Raw genomic sequence first — 20185 nt, forward strand, 5'->3', positions numbered from 1 at the left:
ATCTCTGGATTTCTGCCCCTGCCATGTACCAGTGAGGGTAAGAATAGGATAATTTGGCATATTAATGCATGGCTCAAGAATTGGTGTACGGAGCAGGGTTTCAGACTTGTGGATCATTCAAATCTCTTTTGGGCAAGGTATGACCTGAACTCAAGAAGGGTCAATATCGTTGTGAGCATGTTTGCTAGAGCTGTTAGGAAGGGTTTAACCTAGTCTGGCAGGGCTATAGGAACCAGAGGATGGGGCAGTTGGGTAAAGGTAGATGCAACCTGTAGAGAGAGCCTGTCAGGCAGTGTCATATGACACAGCACAAAATGAGGATCATCAGGAACAAGGGCAATGAGCTAAGAACATGGGTCAGTACATTGAAATATTGTGTTTTGACCATTCCAGAGACTTGGTTGTCATAATTGCTGCCTGTTCTGAGGTTTAGATGTTTAAAAGAGACAGGGTGGGAGGTAAAAGAGGTGGGAGCATGGCATTGCAAATCAGGAATAGTTACAGATGCAGAAATGGTGAACATCCTGGAGGGATCTCCTACTGAACCAGTGTGGAATGCAACTCAGAAACAGGAAGGGAGCCATCACTTGAGTGGGAGAAAAATGTTGGAATGAAGCAATACTAACTTACAGGGTTGTTGTCAACTTCCCTAACATTGATTGGCACATCCTTGGAGCAATGGGTTTAAATGGGGTGGAAATTTGTTGTGTGTGTCCAGGACGGATTCCTGACACAGTATTTAGACAAGCCCTTTAAGAGGAGATGCCATACTGGATCTGGTACTGGGCATTGAACCTTATCAGGCAACAAGATATTTTGATGGGAGAGTATTTTGGAGATAGCGACCAGAACTCCTTATTCTTTACTGTAGCCTTGGACAAGGATAGGAGCAGACAATATGGGAAAGTAATTGGGGAATTATGATGCTATCAGACAGAAACTTGAGAGCGTAAATTGGGAATAGATTTGCACAATCGGGGGAAATGCACATTGGAAATGTGGAGATTGTTTAGGGAGTACTTATGTAAGTTTTTTGGATAGGTTTGTCCCACTGAGGTAGAGAAAGGATGGTAGAGTAATGGAACCATAGTTGACAAGAGATGTGGAACATCTAGTCAAGAGGAGTAAAGAAGCATACTTATGGTTTAGGAAGCAAGGATCAGACAGGGATCTAGAGAGTTACAAGGTAGCCAGGAAGGAGCTAAAACATGGACTTAGGAGAGCTAAAAGGGGACATGAGAAACCTTGACAGAATTAAGGATAACCCCAAGGTGTTCTACATGTATGTGAAGAACAGGAGGATGACTACAGGCAAGGTAGGACTGACCAAGAATAAAAGAGGAAACGTGTGTGGAGTCAGAGCAGGTAGGTGAGGTTCTTAATGATTAAGGATGTTGATGTTAAGAAAAAGAATGTGCTGGATCTTTTGAAAAAATAGTAGGATAGGTAAGTCCCCAGGGCTGAATGAGATGTACCCCAGTTTATGATAGGAAGCAAGGGAAGAGATTGCTGCACCTTTAGCAATGATCTTTGTGTCCTCACTGGCCATAGTAATAGAACATTTGTTATTCCTTTAATCAAGAATGGTAATAGCAATAAACCTTGAAATTATAGACAAGTGAGTCTCGCTCCGTTGTTGGGCAAACTATTAGGGAGGATTCTTTGAGACAGGATTTGCGAGCATTTGAGGAAGCATGTTCTGATTAATAATTAAGGCATTTGACAAGGTTCCCTATGGTGGGCTCATTCAGAAGTCAGGAGGCATGGGAGCCAGGGAAACTTGGCTGAGTGGATTCAGAGTTGACTTTCCCATAGAAGGTGGTGCAGATGAAAAGTATTCTGCCCGGAGGTCTTTGATTAGTGGTGTCCTGCAGGAACTTGTTTTGGGACCCCCGCTCTTTGTGATGTTTGTAAATGCCTTAGATGAGGAGGGTTAATGGTGTTCTCAATAGTGTAAAACATTGTAAATTACAACAGGACATTGATAGGATGCACAGCTGGGCTGAAAAATGGCAGGTGGAGTTCTGCCACTTCTCAGAATTCCACCTGAAGAGTGTGAAATGATTCACTTTGGAAGGTCAAACCTGAAAGCAGAATGCAGGGTTAATGGCAGGATACTTAACAATGTGGAGGAACAGAGGGATCTTGGGGTTCAGGCCCAGAGATTCCTCAAAATTTACAGCACAAGGTGATTGGATGGTTAGAAGATATGTGGTGTGTTAGTCTTTATTAGTTGGAAGATTGAGTTCAAGAGCTGCAAGATAATGTTGCAGCTCTATAAAACACTGGTTAGACCACACGTGGAGTATTGTGTTCAGTTTTGGTGAACTCATTATTGGAAGGATGTGAAAGCTTTAGAGAGGACGAAGAGGAGATTTACCAGGATGCTGCCTAGTTTAGAAAGCATTACTTAGGAGGCTAGGTTAAGTGAGCTAGGGCTTTTCTCTTCAGAGACGTGATTTGATAGAGACGTACAAGATGAAAAGAGGTATGGATAAAATGGACAATTAAAGACATTTACTCAATGATTCAAAAGATTCAAAGTACTTTTGTTATCGAAGTATGTATACAGGATACAACCCTGAGATTTGTCTTCCTACAGCCATGAAACAAAGAAACCTGTTCAAAGAAAGCATCAAACACCCAACACACAAAAAATGAACAAAGCAAGCAAACGGGGGAAAAATGAGTGAATAACACACAGAAGATTAAACATCGTACTTCAGAGTCTTTGAAAAAGCAGTCTAGGAATGTTAGTGTAGTTCAGTTCAGTTCAATTTAGCACTGGCTCATGCAGGCTGCAGAGCCAGTCTGCCCTGATCAAAACCGTACAAAATAGCAATAAAAAATAAACACAACATAACATGAGCTGCAGAGTGCTCTTAAAAACGAGTCTAATCCACAGTCTGTATCGATCAAACCTTGCCCAAAACTCGTGCACCTTCCTCCAGCAGCAGCGAGTCAGAAGGAGAGAAAGACTGGTTAAACGCAGGCAGGCAGCACTGAACACTCATTTGCCTTCCGCTGTCAATCTTACTCGATGCTTTAATTGGTGATTTGGTTGAGAATTGGAGCTGTTCATTGGTTCGCACTCCACCATTAGGCTATGTACCCCATTCTCAACCAAGCTGAATTCTCAGGGAGATAGCAAAAGTGCCAGGTTGCTCAGTCAGCCCAAAAACACATATAAATTACAGGCTCCAATTGCACAACGATTAATAGTAGAAATACATTTAAAAGAAGTAGCTCTTTCACAAACTGTCTGCAGGACGTCACTGTTAGTCACATTGAGCGTTAGTGCCATCTTGCAGGTGGCTAACACAAGGGGGCATGACTTTACAGTGTTTAGAGGAAGTATGAGGAGGATATCAGAGATATTTTTGTACATCGAGAGTGATAGGTAAACAAATGCTAGAGGTTGTAGTAGAGGCAGGGTACATTAGAGACATTGAAGAGACTTAGAAGTACATGGATGAAAGAAAAATGGAAGGCTATGTATGAGAGAAGGTTAGATTGATCTTGGAGCAGATTAAAGGGTCAGCACAACACAGTGGGCAAAAGGGCCTGTACTGCACTGTATTGTTCTATGTTCCTTTCTCTAAGTTGCAGATGTATCAAGCAAAGAAGTATAAATTATTTTCCCAAATACTACTGAGGTCAAATCATTACAGATAATTACAGAAATTATTACCTGTTTACTCCTGGTTTCCAGAACTATTAAAGTTAAATTGGAAGGATTTTGCTCTTTGTTTTAAAACATTTAATGAAGGGTCTCGACCCATAACGTCAACTGTACTCTTTTCCATAAATGCTGCTTGACCTGCTAAGTTCCTCCAGCATTTTGTGTGTGTGTTGCTTGGATTTCTAGCATCTGCAGACTTTCTCTTGTTAATGACTTAAATTGTTGCTTTTGTATACAAAAGTGCTAACTATAGCATTAATGCCAGATTACAAGCATATTATAGTCTAAAGTGCTCACATTGGTGAATTATCATCTGGGCCTGGGAACTTAAAATGTAGTTGCATGTGTTTTGGTGAATTCTAAGTAACAGATCATGCAGTAGATTTCACGGACATTCCTTTTCCAAAAACATCTTTCATTACTAAACTGCGCAAGAACCAGAATTGCCTCAAATATTTGAGAATAGTTCTTGTTGCTCAAATATAGCTGCCCTGTATAAATTGCAGAAATGCTTCACAGACTAGTTAGGAACATATTGTCCTGCTAATTTGATTATTTTACAGGCTATATATTGGGAGCCAGAAAATGTAGAGGTTTGTTATACCAAAGGTCAAGTCTCCTGCAGCAAAAACAATGTTATTGTGCTGAGCCACTACAGCAAATAATTAGTAATGTGTCAGCCTGCTAATAAATACGCCAAATGATTTTACTTTTGGAAGTTCCATTAGTTCTATTCAGCTATGGTCTTTGCTAGTTTTACTGTTTCGTAGCAATGCGTTGACTGTGGAACAGTAGTTTTAGTGTTGAAAAATATTCATCTTATGTGAGCTATTTAAGTAGCAGTAACATGACATTGTGTTGTTTCCTGATTTTTAAAAACAAATAATTTATTCATCTTCCTTGTATGGTTTTGTCCTGACTCCCTGCTGATCTATGTTGTCATGGTCAACAATCCTCTCTGGTATTTTGCTAAGTAGCTACTGTTATTTTGCTAACTAATAGCAAACTTTGTCCAGTCATTTTACATAACTGGTCCGATCTTTTTTCGCCCTCATGCACTTGGATTGGATATCAAGTAGAAGTAGTTTTGCAGATACTTACCCATAGTAATTGAGGCCATGAATAGCTCTTCTACTGTCTCATTAGAATTCATAAAATAAAACAGTTTAATAAATAAATATTAAATAACCTAGCTTGCCTGTTGGAGGAGCCTTATCACACAGGGAATGCTTAATAATATTGTTATATTGTGCTCATATCAAAGGCTTTTTTGAATTCCTCATTAATGTCGTTTTGCCTTTTCTCCAAATATCTAAGTTAGTAATTAGAAGCAGATGCACATCCCAAAGCAATTTTGATATTGCTTCCCTAAATTGCCTGCTATCACCAAGGTGCTCTGGATAATTACTATGAATTATAGAGTCATAAATGGGATGGTGTGCAAAGGTTTTGCATTAGAATTCAATGTCATTGTTTAAAGTTACAACTAATTCATGTATCATTATATTGAAGCATCAAAGCAGTAGCAGTATAGTGTGTTCTGTGCATTATAGCTTTCTATATTCAATTCTAAGGACACAATCTGCTCTTGATTCAAGTTGAGGGTTTCTATTAGTGTAATTCTTAGTATGCCTTCTCTTGGGATACTTAAACTTAGAATCATTTTGAATCATTCTAAGGGAGATTTTGAACAATTTCTTTTCTTCAGTATTCACTAAGAAGGATATTGAATTGTGTAAGTTAAGGGAAACAAGTAGGGAAGTTATGGAAACTGTGATGATTAAAGAGGAGGAAGTACTGGCACTTTTAAGGAATATAAAAGTGGATAAATCTCTGGGTCCTGACAGGATATTCCCTAGGACCTTGAGGGAAGTTAGTGTAGAAATAGCAGGGGCTCTGACAGAAACATTTCAAATGTCATTAGAAATGGGGATGGTGCCAGAGGATTGGTGTATTGCTCATATTGTTCCATTGTTTAAAAAGGGTTCTAAGAGTAAACCTAGCAATTATAGGTCTGTAAGTTTGACATCAGTGGTGGGTAAATTAATGGAAAGTATTCTTAGAGATGGTATATATAATTATCTGGATAAACAGGGTCTGATTAGGAACAGTCAACATGGATTTGTGCGTGGAAGGTCATGTTTGACAAATCTTATTGAATTTTTTGAAGAGGTTACGAGAAAAGTTGGCGAGGGTAAAGCAGTGGATGTTGTCTATGTGGACTTCAGTAAGGCCTTTGACAAGGTTCCGCACGGAAGGTTAGTTAGGAAGGTTCAATTGTTAGGTATTAATATTGTAGTAAAATGGATTCAACAGTGGCTGGATGGGAGATGCCAGAGAGTAGTGGTGGATAACTGTTTGTCAGGTTGGAGGCCGGTGACTAGTGGTGTACCTCATGGATCTATATTGGGTTCAATGTTGTTTGTCATATACATTAACGATCTGGATGATGGGGTGGTAAATTGGATTAGTAAGTATGCAGATGATACGAAGATAGGTGGCATTGTGGATAATAAAGTAGGTTTTCAAAGCTTGCAGAGAGATTTAGGCCAGTTAGAAGAGTGGGCTGAAAGATGGCAGATGGAGTTTAATGCTGGTAAGTGTGAGGTGCTACAGTTTGGTAGGAATAATCCAAATAGGACATACATGGTAAATGGTAGGGCATTGAAGAATGCAGTCGAACAGACTGATCTAGGAATAATGGTGCATCATTCCCTGAAGGAGGAATCTCATGTGGATAGGGTGGTGAAGAAAGCTTTTGGTATGTTGGCCTTTATAAATCAGAGCATTGAGTATAGGAGTTGGGACATATTGTTAAAATTGTACAAGGCTTGGTGAGGCCAAATTTGGAGTATTGTGTACAGTTCTGGTCACCAAATTATAGGAAAGATGTCAACAAAATAGAGAGAGTACAGAGGAAATTTACTAGAACGTTACCTGGGTTTCAGCACCTAAGTTACAGAGAAAGGTTGAACAAGTTAGGTCTTTATTCTTTGGAGCGTAGAAGGTTGAGGGGGGACTTGATAGAGGTATTTAAAATTATGAGGGGGATAGATAGAGTTGACATGGATAGGCTTTTTCCATTGAGAGTAGGGGAGATTCAAACAAGAGGACATGAGTTGAGAGTTAGGGGGCAAAAGTTTAGGGGTAACACGAAGGGGAACTTCTTTACTCAGAGAGTTTTAGCTGTGTGGAATGAGCTTCCAGTAGAAGTGGTAGAGGCAGGTTCGATATTGTCATTTAAAGTAAAATTGGATAGGTATATGTACAGGAATGGAATGGAGGGTTATGGGCTGAGTGCAGGTCGGTGGGACTAGGTGAGAGTAAGCGTTCGGCATGGACTAGAAGGGCCAAGATGGCCTGTTTCCGTGCTGTAATTGTTATATGGTTAATCATGATTTGGACTTGCCTTGATATTCTTGGGTCAGGCAGGTGTGACACAGAGTTATCGATGTTTCTGCTTTACAATTCTCCTTCAAATAACGTAGTTAAGGCAGCAAAGTATTTAGATTCTGGCAAAATAGCAGCAGTAACAGTAATAAAGATCAATTCACCTGAGCTCTGTGTGGTAAACAATAGTTAGCTTCCTGATGGTTTGAGATCATTAAATTCAAGTTTAATTGTCATTCAGCCATACACAGGAACACAGCCAAATGAAACACCATTCCTCTGGAACCAAGGTGCAAAACACAGTGCCAATAGCACACTGGAACCTGCTGTTCAGTTAATAAAAAGTATGAAACTTATCCATAAAGCTATTTTTAAAAAATCAAGGTAGACTGCAAATACTGGAAATTAGGGACATTTCCTCCATCTCACACATTCACCACAACTCTACAAGCCTCTTTTGTTTCCTTCAGGTTCAGATGAAAGGTTTTTTAACCTGATTTTTTTTTCAGTTATGTTTCTTGTCCTGTGGGTACATCCTGAGCTGCTGAGTATTTGCAGTACTTTGTTTTTATTTTAAGTTATTTAAGAAATAATAGTTAATGAACTCTACAACAGAAAAACAGGTCCTTGGGCTCATATAGTCCATGCTGAACTATTAATCTGCCTATTCCCATTGACCTCCACTAGGACCATTACCCTCCATACCACTCCCATCCATTTACCTCTCCAAGTTTCTCTTAAATGTTGGAATCAAACCTGTATCCACCACTTTTGCTGGCAGCTCATTCTATACTCTCACCACCCTCTGAGTGAAGAGATCCCCCCTCATGTTCTCCTTAAATGTTTCACCTTTCACACTTAATCATACTTAATCATTGACCTTTAGTTCTAGTCTCACCAAACCTCAGTGGAAAAAGCCTGTTTGCAGTATAACACTCATAATTTTGTATACCTCTATCAAATCTCCCCTCAATCTTAAAGCCCTAACTTAATCAACCTTTCCCATAATTCAGGTCCTCAAGTCCTGGCAACATTCTTGTGAATTTTCTGTGCATTCTTTCAATCTTATGACATCTTTCCAGAGGGAGGTGATCAAAACTGCACACAATATTCCAAATTTGGACTTGCCAACATCTTTTACAACTTCAACTTAACATCCCAACCTGTACTCAGTACTTTGATTTATGAAGGCCAATCTGCCAAAAGCATTTTTATGACCCTTTCTACTGTATCTGTGATGCCACTTTCAAGGAATTATCATCCTGATTGTTCATATAGATGACAAACAACAATGGACCCAACATCAATCCCTGCAGTGCACCACTAGTCACAGGCCTCCAGTCAGAGAGGCAAGCCTCTACTACTATTCTCTGGTTTCTGCCATGAAGCCAATATTTAATCCAAACTACTACCTCATCTTGAATGCCAAATGAGTGAATTTTCTTGAACAACCTCCCATATGAGACCCTGTCAAGGGCCTTGCTAAAGATCATGTAGACGCTATCTGCTGCCTTACCTTTATCAGCTTTCCTGGTAACCTCTTTTAAATAAAACTCTGTAAGACTGGTTAGACATGACCTACCATACACAAAAGCTATGTTGACTATCCCTAATCAGTTACTGTATATCCAAATACTTATATTTCCTGTCCCATTAAAAGTTAGACTGTCCCGAGCCTTATAGGCTCATCAGGCAGGTGCTTATGCCGGTTTCCATGGGGTGAAGCAACTCCCTTCCACCACCATAGGATGGCATAGGACCATAGGGCCTCTTATCGTGAGGTTAACCCCCAGCATTTTGCCGGTACCCATTTTCAGCTGAGTGGACTAGAGCAATGTGTGGTTAGGTGCCTTGCTTGAGGAGCACAACACACTGCCTCAGCTGGGGCTTGAACTCACGACCTTCAGATCACTAGTCCAACGCCTTAACCACTTGACCACAAGCCATACAACTTACTTTTAGAGCCTTTCTTAAACAACAGTTACATTAGCTATCCTCCAATCTTCCGGCACCTTACCTGTGGCAAAGGAGATTTTGAGTATTTTTGCTAGAGCCCCTACAATTTCTGCATTAACCTCCCACAAGGTCTAATGGAACATCTTGTCAGGACCTGAAGATTTATCCACCCTAATTTGCCTGAAGATAGCAAACAATTTCTCCTCCTTTAATCTGTATACTGTCCATGACCTTGTTGCTCCTTTGCTTCACTGCTGTAGACTCTCTCTGTCCCCTGATTAAATACAGATGCAAAATATCCATTTAAGATCTACCCCATCTCTTTGGCCCTATGCATAGGTGACCACTCTGATCTTCCAGAAGACCAGCTTTGTCCCTAGCTAACTGTTTGCTCTTAATTTATCTGTAAAACCCTTGGGATTCTCTTTCATTTTGTCTGCTCGAGGTACTTCATGCCTTCGTTTAATCCTCCCTACTTTTGTAACTGTTCTCTTTCATTTATTATACTCTTCAAGTACCTTATTTTCTCTTTCCTGCCTACACCTGCTAGGGGAGAAAAAAACCAGAGGTCATGGGTTAAGAATGAAGGGGGGAAAGTTTAAAGGGAACATTAGGGGGGGCTTCTTCACGCAGAGAGTGGTGGGAGTGTGGAATGAGCTGCCAGATGAAGTGGTGAATACAGGCTCACTTTTGACATTTAAGAAAAACTTGGACAGGTATATGGATGAGAGGGGTTTGGAGGGATATGGCCCAGGTGCAGGTCAGTGGGACTAGACAGAAAAATGGTTCGGCACAGCCAAGAAGGGCTAAAAGGCCTGTTTCTGTGCTGTAATGTTCTATGGTTCTACAATTCCTTGTGCACTAACATTGTATAGAGATGCATAACTGTCTCCTGAGTGATTTTGTTCAAATTCTACTAAACTAAACTACGATGTTGATCCAGACATGTATGCGAGAGCTGCATGTAAGAAGATCTCAAGGTTGCTACCCCTTGGTGTTCAGGACATATTTAATTGACTCAGAAAAATTAAAATTATTTATAGTTCAGAGGGAAAATTCTCCTGTCACTACAATCATAGCTGACACAAAAAGATTTTTGGTGGTTGTTGAATACCAGGAATGTAGGAGGGCATCAAGGTATCTTTTTTTTAACCAAGGTATCTTCAGCTACTCTTTTGACTACCTTTGCTGTATAAAAAGTGAACCTGCTTGTTAACAATACCACAGTACTGAGTTTTGCTCACCGCTTATTTATGAAGCAACTCTTATCAGTTTTCAATCGCCTGGCTATTACTGCTGACATATGCTTAACTGAATAAATGATATCAGCACAGTACAGGGAAATAATAATCTGATGGTCTGTAGTCATCTGGTTTCCCAATTGTTGAAATCCAATTTTGTGCAAATAGAGGTAGAACAATGTGCTAATATCCACAGTATTCCGGGCACAGTAACTGTTCTTTTAGTACTCTTTCAGTAGACTTGATCATCATTGTGGCGGTGAATATGATCTGTAAGATGCAGTCAAATAAAACTCCAGTTTGTAATCCCCCCCCCCCGCACTCCCTGCACTGTTATCAGTAGCAGTGATGTGGTAGAACGCCATCACTTCCAAGTTCTAAGTGATGACTGCCCTTTCTAGACTTGTATTGCTCAAACTCCATTGTCTCTATTTCAAATCCTGGAATTCAATGTCTAACCTAATTTTTTGCAGAAGCTTAGTTTTTGTTATTTAGTCAGATCTGGCTTACAATTGACTGTCATATTCACGTGAGTGTTTGCCCACTAGATCAACACATTTCAACATTTTAAATATTCTCTGCATGTATTATGCAACCATGATTGTCATAGAGACTGGTGTAGTTCAAAGTGGCAAACTGCCATCGCTTTCTCAGGGTAATTATTAGGGAGGTACTATAAGTGAAACCATTCCCCATATTTCAAGCACAAAAAGGCAAAAGACTGTCTAAATGACCCTTTCTCCATTTTCCCCCCAAATTAGCATTTGGTCCTTGTTATACAGCCTATTTTTGTAGGGGGTGGATGAAGTGAAATGTTGCTGTCAGCTTTATATAAGTTGTTTTAATCTTCCCAGTTGAGTTGGTTTTTCAGCTGAGGAACTTGCCAGACGTTTTCTCTCATGCTTAAATCGTACAAAGGAATTGTAAAACATTTGAGCAGAAGCAACAACTATTGCCGGTCAGCCTCAAGTATCTCAAAGTCTAACTTGATTGTATATATTTAAATGGAAACACAGAGGCTGCAGATGCTGGGATTTGGGTCATCTACTTGGATTTTCACCCTCTGGAGGAACTCAGCAGGTTGAACAATGTCTGTTAGGAGTTGGTGGTGGTGATAAGGAATTGATGCTATTCAATCTGCTAACTTCCTCCAGCAGTTCATTCTTTGCTTATTTTAAATGACACATCCAAGAGAAGAAAATGAGATTAATATTTGTAACAGTTATTATCCATTCATGGTTCCTTTGGAGATGCTGGTGCTATCCTTGCCTGATTACTTGCTGTATCCAAGAACTAATATTTTCATTGCATAAGCAAAGGAAATGAGTACTGTCGTTTCTGTAAGTAAGCTGAGATGCGTCTTGTATTACTTTGCAGGTTTTATGGTCCTGTAAGCCCAAGTGAATGATTTAACTGTAGTTTCAATAAACCAGTTACTACTGGCCACCAGATGTAAATGCCCAGATTATGATTTAAATTTTTCGGTCCAAGTTGGTAAAATTGTGTATTTTTCATTCATCCAATCATTACGTACTTCCTTCAACAGGCACTTTGTTAAACTTTTGCTGATTCCTACATTTGTACTGGACTCAAAAATTTAATTTTATGTCAGCCATCTCCCCAATCCACTCTCAGTCCTGATGCAGGGTTTTGATTCAAGATGTCGACTGTTCCTGTCTACTTGATCTACTGAGCTCCTCCTGAAGATTGTTACTCCAGATAAGGGCATGTGCAGTCTTGTGTCCCTCAAAAAATTCATAACCTTTGGTGCCAGTTTGTTGCTCGCTCTCATTTTCACATGTCCAATACTGACACCTACCTTTTTCCTGACCCCTCTATGTACAATATTTTTGAAGGAATTGATAAACAACCAAGTATATAGGCAATCACAGTTTTCTTGACTGCACCATCTTTCACCCTGCTTCTTTTATGGACTCCATTCCATTCTAACAGTTTCTCCTGCACCATCATATCTCTTCTGATGATAAGACTTTTTAAACCTGTTCTAATGAAGGGTTTTGGAACTGAAAACTAGCTCTAGTTCTCTTTCAATGGTATTGCCTTGACTTTCTGTTAGTTTTTTACTTCAGATTTTTAGCTTTGCAGTCTTCTGGATTTTAATGAACTTATAGTTTAATTTTGGCAGTTCAAAAGGATTCATTAGAGGAGAATGTAAATATTTCATGTGAAAATTATATAAACCCATGCCCTTAAGCTTTCATTAAGAAAAATACTGTGGAATGCAGGGAGAGGTAGCTCTATAATCTTCAAGAGGAAAAATTATAGCATAATTCTTTGGCTAAAATGCAATATAATTCAGATGAAATTATGTCCTAATAGTTGGGAGGGAAGTAAATGGGAGAATAATTTAGAACTTGTTAATTCATGTAATTACATCCTTTGCCAATCTAAGGTTAATCTTAGAGTTGGGAGGTTGAGAGAGGAGAGACAAAGTAAAAAGTAAATTATTACAGGTGCTAAAATCTGAAGGAACATGAGATGCTGGGGTTATTCTATAGATTAGGCAATATCTGTGCAGAGGGAAACCCTAATGCTAACATTCCAAATACATTATATCTGAGAGTGAAGGATCATTAAACTGAAATATTAACTCTACTTTTCTCAATGCAAATGCTTCCTAACTTGCTGAGTAGCCTTAGTATTTGATTGTTTTTGTACTGGTAAAAATAATAGTGCTGTTTGAGCTAAAGGAATAATTTATAAGTTGAAAATGAGAATATTTCTACTCAGAGTGTTTGCTCATGGTTCAGTTTATGTATTATGTTTATATTTTGCTCCTTCAGTCTTTTGGCGATCTTGTAATTGAGCAATATACACCTTCAGGTCTAATTTTCCATTTGAAAATATCAAACATTTTTGTGCAGAGTTTTACCTTTAGCAATAATCTAATATTAATTGCATTGAAACTCTTTGCTTTTCTTTGGCTCTGCTCATGAAGGCAGGAAATACAATTATAATTTGCATACATCACTTGTATGCACAGTTTTGAGAGTTTTGTATGAATTACTAAATATCAGATGGACATTTATTGAATTCACCTTGAAGGCAATTAAATTGATATTCATAAGATTCCCCTATTAATATAGTGGAATTCTGAAATTTAGTAAAGAAATAGTATGCTATGATTTTAACAATGCGAGGAGCAAAAGACAACACAATGTGCAAATACATAAGTATGTAAATAAATAAATAATCAGAATCGGGTTTATTATCACCGGTATGTGATGTGAGATTTGTCAGCTTAGCAGCAGCAGTTCAATACAATACATAATCTAGCAGAGAGAGAAAAAAATGAACAAATAATAATAAACAGGTAAATCAATTACATATATTGAATAGATTTTTAAAAAGTGCATGAACAGAAATACTGTATATATTTTTTTTAAAGTGAGGTAATGTCCAAAGCTTCAATGGCCATTTAGGAATCAGATGGCAGAGGGGAAGAAGCTGTTCCTGAATCGCTGAGTGTGTGCCTTCAGGCTTCTGTACCTCCTCCCTGATGGCGGAGGGGAAGAAGCTGTTCCTGAATCGCTGAGTGTGTGCCTTCAGGCTTCTGTACCTCCTACCTGATGGTAACAGTGAGAAAAGTGTGACCTCCAGCCCTGGGTGCTGGAGGTCCTTAATGATGGATGCTACCTTTCAGAGACACTAAAGGTGTCCCGGATACGTTGTAGGCTAGTGCCCAAGATGGAGCTGACTAGATTTACAACCTTCTGCAGCTTCTTTTGGTCCTGTGCAGTAGTCCCTCCATACCAGAGAGTGATGCAGCCTGTCAGAATGCTCTCCACGGTACAACTATAGAAGTTTTTGAGTGTATTTGTTGACATGCCAAATTTCTTCAAACTCCAAACAAAGTATAGCCACTGTCTTGCCTTCGTTATAGCTACATCAATATGTTAGATCCTTAGAGATCTTGACACTCAAGAACTTGAAGTTGCTCACTCTTTCCACTTCTGATCCCTCTATGATGATTGGTATGTGTTCCTTCTTCTTACCCTTCCTGAAGTCCACAGTCGACTCTTTCGTCTTACTGACGTTGAGTGCCAGGTTGTTGCTGTGGAACCATTCCACCAGTTGGTACATCTCACTCCTGTACGCCCGCTCATCTCCATCTGAGGTTCTACCAACAATGGTTGTATCATTTGCAAATTTAAAGATGGTATTTGAGCTATGTCTAACCACACAGTTATAGAGAGAGAAGAGCAGTGGGCTAAGCACACACCTCTGAGGTGCGCCTGTGTTGATCATCAGCAAGGAGGATATGTTATCACCAATCCACACAGAATGTGGTCTTCTAGTTAGGAAGTCGAGGATCCAATTGCAGAGGGAGGTACAGAGGCCCAGGTTCTGCAACTTCTCATTCAGGATTGTGGGAATGATGATATTAAATGCTGAGCTGTAGTCGATGAACAGCATCCTGACATAGGTGTTTGTGTTGCTAAGGGGGTCTAAAGCCTTGTGGAGAGCTATTGAGATTGTGTCTGCCATTGACCTATTGTGGCAAGAGGCAAAGTGTAATGGGTCCAGGTCCTTGCTGAGGCAGGAGTTCAGTCTGGTCATAACCAACCTCTCAAAGCATTTCATCACTGTCGATGTGAATGCTACTGGGCGATTGTCATTTAGGCAGCTCACATTATATTTCTTAGGCACTGGTATAATTGTTGCCTTTTTGAAGCAAGTGGAAACTTCTGCTCGTAGCAGTAAGAGGTTGAAAATGTCCTTGAATGCAACCACTGGTTGGTTGGCCCAGGTTTTCAGAGCCTTACCATTGGGACCTACTACCTTGCAAGGGTTCACTCTCTTTAAAGGCAGTCTAACATCGGCCTCAGACGGAGATCACAGGGTCATCCGATGCAGGAGGGATCTTCACAGCTGTAGTTGTGTTCTCCCTTTCAAAGCGAGCACAGAGTTCATCTGGTAGTGAAGCATTGCTGCCAGTCATACCATTGGGTTTCACTTTGTAGGAAGTAATGCCTTGCAGACCCAGCCAGAGTTGCCGTGCATCTGATATCACTTGCAACCTCATTCAAAATTGTCTCTTGGCCTTTGAAACAGCCCTCCACAAATCATACCTGGTTTTTGGTACAGGCCTGGGTTGCCAGACTTGAATGCCACAGATCTAGCCTTCAGCAGATGACGTACCTTCCCAGTTCATCCGTGGCTGTTGGTTTGAGAATGTACAATAAGTCTTTGTAGGCACACACTCATCCATACAGATTTTAATGAAGTCGGTAACAACTGCAGCATATTCATTCAGATTCAAAGATGAATCCCTGAATACAGTCCACTCCACCGATTCAAAGCAGCCCTGTAGGCGCTCCTGTACTTCCCTTGTCCATACCTTCTTGGTCCTCATTGTTAGTGCTGCAGTCCTCAGTCTCTGCCTATACTCAGGGAGTGGAAGTACAGCTAGGGGCAATAAATATTGAAAATGTGAGATGAAGAGTCCCGTGATGATGCAAGTTGTTCAAGAGCCTGATGGTTGCGGGGGAGGGTGGGGTTAATAACTGTTCCTGAATCTGGTAGTGTGGGTCCTGATGTTCTTGTACCACCTTCCTGATGAAGAGAGCATGGTGGGGGAGGTGGGGTGGGAGTCCTTGCTGAATGTTGCTGCTTTCCTGTGACAGCGCTCTGTGTAGATATGTTCAAATGTGGGGAGGGCTTTACTTGTGATAGACGGGGCCATAATTCTGTTTGAGGGCATTGATCTTCCATGCCAGGATGTGATGGGACTAGTCAATATGGCATTGGAGCTGTGCTGAGCCTCAGTCATATGTATAAAGTGAGTAGAGCAGGGGACACACAACTTTTTGAGGCACTTGTGCCGACAGAGATTATGGAGATGTTATTGCCAGTATGAACTGACTGGGGTCTGCAAGTGAGGAAATCATATTAAATGGTGGAGCAAGCTTGAAACTGCAAGGTAATTAAGTGTTCCTCAGTTCATGTATTCAAAATATTCAACTACTTAAGTATAATTTTAAGATAATTGCTTTAAGGAGAGAAACTTTCTTACCCTGTGATCTTGGCAGATGCCTCTTCCCTCAAAATTTATCTCCAACCAGTAAACCTGATGTTTGTAACTCAAAGCCCTGACATTTGGAGGCTGCATTTCAGAGTATCCTTTTATTTATACTTGACCTGGTGAATCAAAGCTTTCAATATACGTAGAATATGACATGCCACAGTTCAAATAATATCTTTTAAAGTAGGAAAATTTCATGAGAGCTCTTGTGAGCTGTAGTCTGAAATATACAATCTACTTAGTAACTTCAAATTAATTACACTTGATAGTTTGATTGACTATCTTAACAAGCCTCAAAAGATGAGGTGTCGAAGGTGATGTGCACAACTCTTCAAAAAAAAAGATATCTTGTGGTTAATATTATTATTTGTAACAAATTGGAAATTCAAGTCCCATGTGGCATCAGTCAAGTTAAAATATCATTTTGTGTACACTCTGTGACAATGAATAAATAGTCTGTCAGGAAGCATTTCTCAAATTATGTTATTAGGAAAATGAGAAACTTTTAGTTTTGATGTAATATGGTCATGAGCAGCTTGTTTAATTTTTTTCCAAAAAAATACTAAGGCGAGTGAAAATTAGGAGGACTCGTAGCTGTATTTGTGTCTGAGGCTGGGAAGTGACATTTAACTGTAATTGTCCAGTCATTATAGCTTCAGGGTGTGCCTTATCATGTTTTCCTACCTTTCATTTGAACTGCTCGCAACATACTACTACAACTGTTGATGTGCTGTAGCAGCCAGATGTAGTAAATATTTCTGATACTGACTGACATGAGGTACATGCCACAATCTATCACAAGAAAATTGGAGTAGGCCTACCAGGTCTCCTGATCTCTCTGAACTCCACTCATTTACATTCTCACTCCATTTAAATAACAACTACTTTGCAGTTTCTCTTACCTAGGTGCATTATTATTAACTTGCACTTCCCTGCATTAAGCTCCACTTGCCAAGTGTTAGTTACAAAAAAAATTTCTTCTGAGGCTTCAGACACTGAAGGAAAACCTGACCTGACGTCAAATTATGAGGGGACAATACAGGATAGATAGTTGGTCTTTTTCCCCAGAAGGGAGATACCAAATAAAGAACATAGCTTTAAGATGAAGATGGAGGTGGAGTTTGAGATTTGAGACAATTATTTTTGTTTAGATACAGAATGGTAAGTGTCTGGAAGATACTGCCAGAGAAGGTGATAAGATGTACACAGAACAGGCAAGGAATGCAGAACAGTCATGGTCGGTGCAGGCGTGATAGACTGGATGGCCTATGCTGCAATGCTGTCTATGTTCTATATCTATAGAAACCCCTACCGATTGTTTTAATACTACACATAAATTTGCTTTCAAAATCAATTTTCTCCTTTCTTACAAGGTCTTTTTTGCTGCTGGGTCCCTACTGTTCAATTTAACATTATCCTCGACCTACTTTTTAACCCACAGGCTGTCTCTCCTCTTCTTTCTAATTAGGATAAGCTCCATCTAACTGTTTTGGACCTGCCCTTTGAATATCTATCACTGTTCATCCACTGTCCTGTCTTTTTTTGCTTATTTTTCTGGTCCAAAACTCCCACCATCATACCATTATAAATGCCCTTATTTTAGTTAGGTTAACCTGTTAATTCAATGTATCAATTATCAGGAGCCAAAAGTCAAGCACTCATATTATTTTACTGCAGTGATGGATTAGTGACTAGGCTGATTACCCTCGTAGTTTTTGTAAGTCTTCAGCTATTACTGTATTACTGACAACATTTTTTTTTCTTGCACTTTGGAAGGGTATGATGTATTAAAAAGAAATGAATTTTATCTCTCCCTTTCTAGTTAGATTTACAAAATTTTCTATTGTAGTATTTCTTCACATTAGATATGTTTTGTTCTGCACAATTCCAAATTTAGAAGAATTAGCCAGATTTCTAAACTCTACACGATAAACCCCACAAGGTAACATTTATTTATCTAACGAGACAGTACAATGTAAGTCCTTCTGAGCAACATCACACTAGCACGATTCCAATGAAGTCTAATCTAATCACAGGACAATTTACAATGACCAAATAACCTACCCAGTATGTCTTTGTGGGAGAAAACCAGAGCACCTCGGGAAAACCTATGCATTCCACAGGGAGAATGTACAAAGATTCCTTAAAGAATGTTTCTGGAATTGAACTTGAAACACAACACCCCGTGCTGTAATAGCTAATCACTACGCTGCTAGACATTTACAGCAGAAAAGATAACTATCAGGGAGGAGCAGTGTATGCAATCAAAAATCACTGAATTGCTCCTCTACTCTAATGTACGTAGCTATAGACAGGAGCTGATTCAGCACCTCCTGAAATGCAGTGGGAGTTTGGCCTTACCCCTTCTGAATTTGTAAATTTTAAAGAGAGATCAGAAGTTGGTTTGAATCTCAAATGAAGGGTCTACTTGCATGTTGTTTATCCTTCACAGCCAAGAGTCACCCAGATTGAGTCTCAGTGAAAATTAGTTTTGCAGCTGTTTGCTGCAAATAGGAATGGGATCATTTGAATTGTAGGGTGAAATTTTAAAGTTTTGTGTAAAAACTCATAGGATTATTCATGTGGTTCTAGTTCAATGTCTTTGGATGTTTTGGAGGCTGCAAGCGCCACAGGTATTTTGCACTCATTTCTCAAATCAAGTTATTACTGTTCCACTGGTTAATTAAAGCTACCGGTATTTTAAAAAATTCAAAGTGAGATGCAATGTTTTTGGTTTTTTAAACTTTTCTCCAAGGTGTATAACTGGGCCCTGCTTTAAAAAAATTAGAGTTGGAATAACAGACAATGGAATCTAATTATTTTCTTTAAGAATAGGGTTTGGATGACAATATATTTGCTTCAAAAATGCTCAGAGATTTCAGTATCCCTGTACTCCCTCCTGATTTAGATATACACAGCACTGGGTGTTTGCCCTCATATAGGAACAATAAAGGGAGGTGTTTTAATCCAATGCAGTTTAATAGGTCTATTTTCAAAATACTCAAACTCCTTAATAAGTTTATCCTGTGATAATATGCATGCGCCCACCATTCTTGTAATGATAAATGAGACTAATGGTATCATTACTCCGTTTCCAGATCGGCAGCCTACAGTTTCCACCTAAAAAGATATTTGGTAACCGGGATGAAAGAGTAATTGCTGAGAGACAATCCCATTTAGAGGTAAGTCTGATGCAAAATTTTGACTCGAAACACGACAATTCCTTTGCCTCCACTGAATCTCTCTGCTGTATATATTCAATTCCCTTATGAAAATTATTAGCAAATCTATTTACATAGCACTTTTATGAGTACATTCCAGCAGTAATTCTTCAGAGAAGGGGTTCCCAACATTTTTTAATGCTATGGACCAATACCATTAAGTAAGTGGTCCGTGGAGCCCAAGTTCGGAACCCCGGCTTCAGAGGATTTTACACTATGAAAGCACACGGTATGTGAGTTTACTCTATCCTAAGGAGTTACTTTTTTTGTAATTTATTTTTTATTGAAGTTCATCAAACAAACATTTCCATAAGATGTATTTCAGATATTGTACATATATATCATATAGTCATATATTTCACAAATCTCCACATAGTATTTATCTGAGGTATACACTTACAGAAAAGAGAGGAAAGAAAGAACAAGTGAAAGAAGAAAACTATGTACAGAGTAGGGAGTGATTTTTTTTTTTACAACATTCACTGATTTGTGAGGATAAAGTCAGTTTTATGAGGTGTTATGTAGTTAAACCAATTTCCCCAGTATGAATCAAATTGTTCCAACTTGTGATTAACAGTTGCTGTTATCTTCTCCATTTTGTAAATGTCCATTGTAATTTCCATCCATGTATTTAAAGTTGGGCTCTCCC

The 20185-nt window shown here is 39.3% G+C and overlaps 1 protein-coding gene across 3 annotated transcripts in view; it reads left to right on the plus strand.

The window, feature by feature from the left end:
• The window catches only part of kif16ba (kinesin family member 16Ba), a 163964-nt gene that overhangs the window by 134735 nt on the left and 9044 nt on the right, over window positions 1–20185 (plus strand). For all 3 annotated transcript variants that reach the window (XM_073051259.1, XM_073051260.1, XM_073051262.1), the window contains one exon: window positions 19414–19497. In XM_073051259.1, the coding sequence (XP_072907360.1) occupies window positions 19414–19497 (84 nt within the window). The remainder of the gene's footprint in view (window positions 1–19413; window positions 19498–20185) is intronic.

Source organism: Hemitrygon akajei, chromosome 7 (assembly GCF_048418815.1).
Source record: "Hemitrygon akajei chromosome 7, sHemAka1.3, whole genome shotgun sequence".
NCBI classification, from domain to species: domain Eukaryota; kingdom Metazoa; phylum Chordata; class Chondrichthyes; order Myliobatiformes; family Dasyatidae; genus Hemitrygon; species Hemitrygon akajei.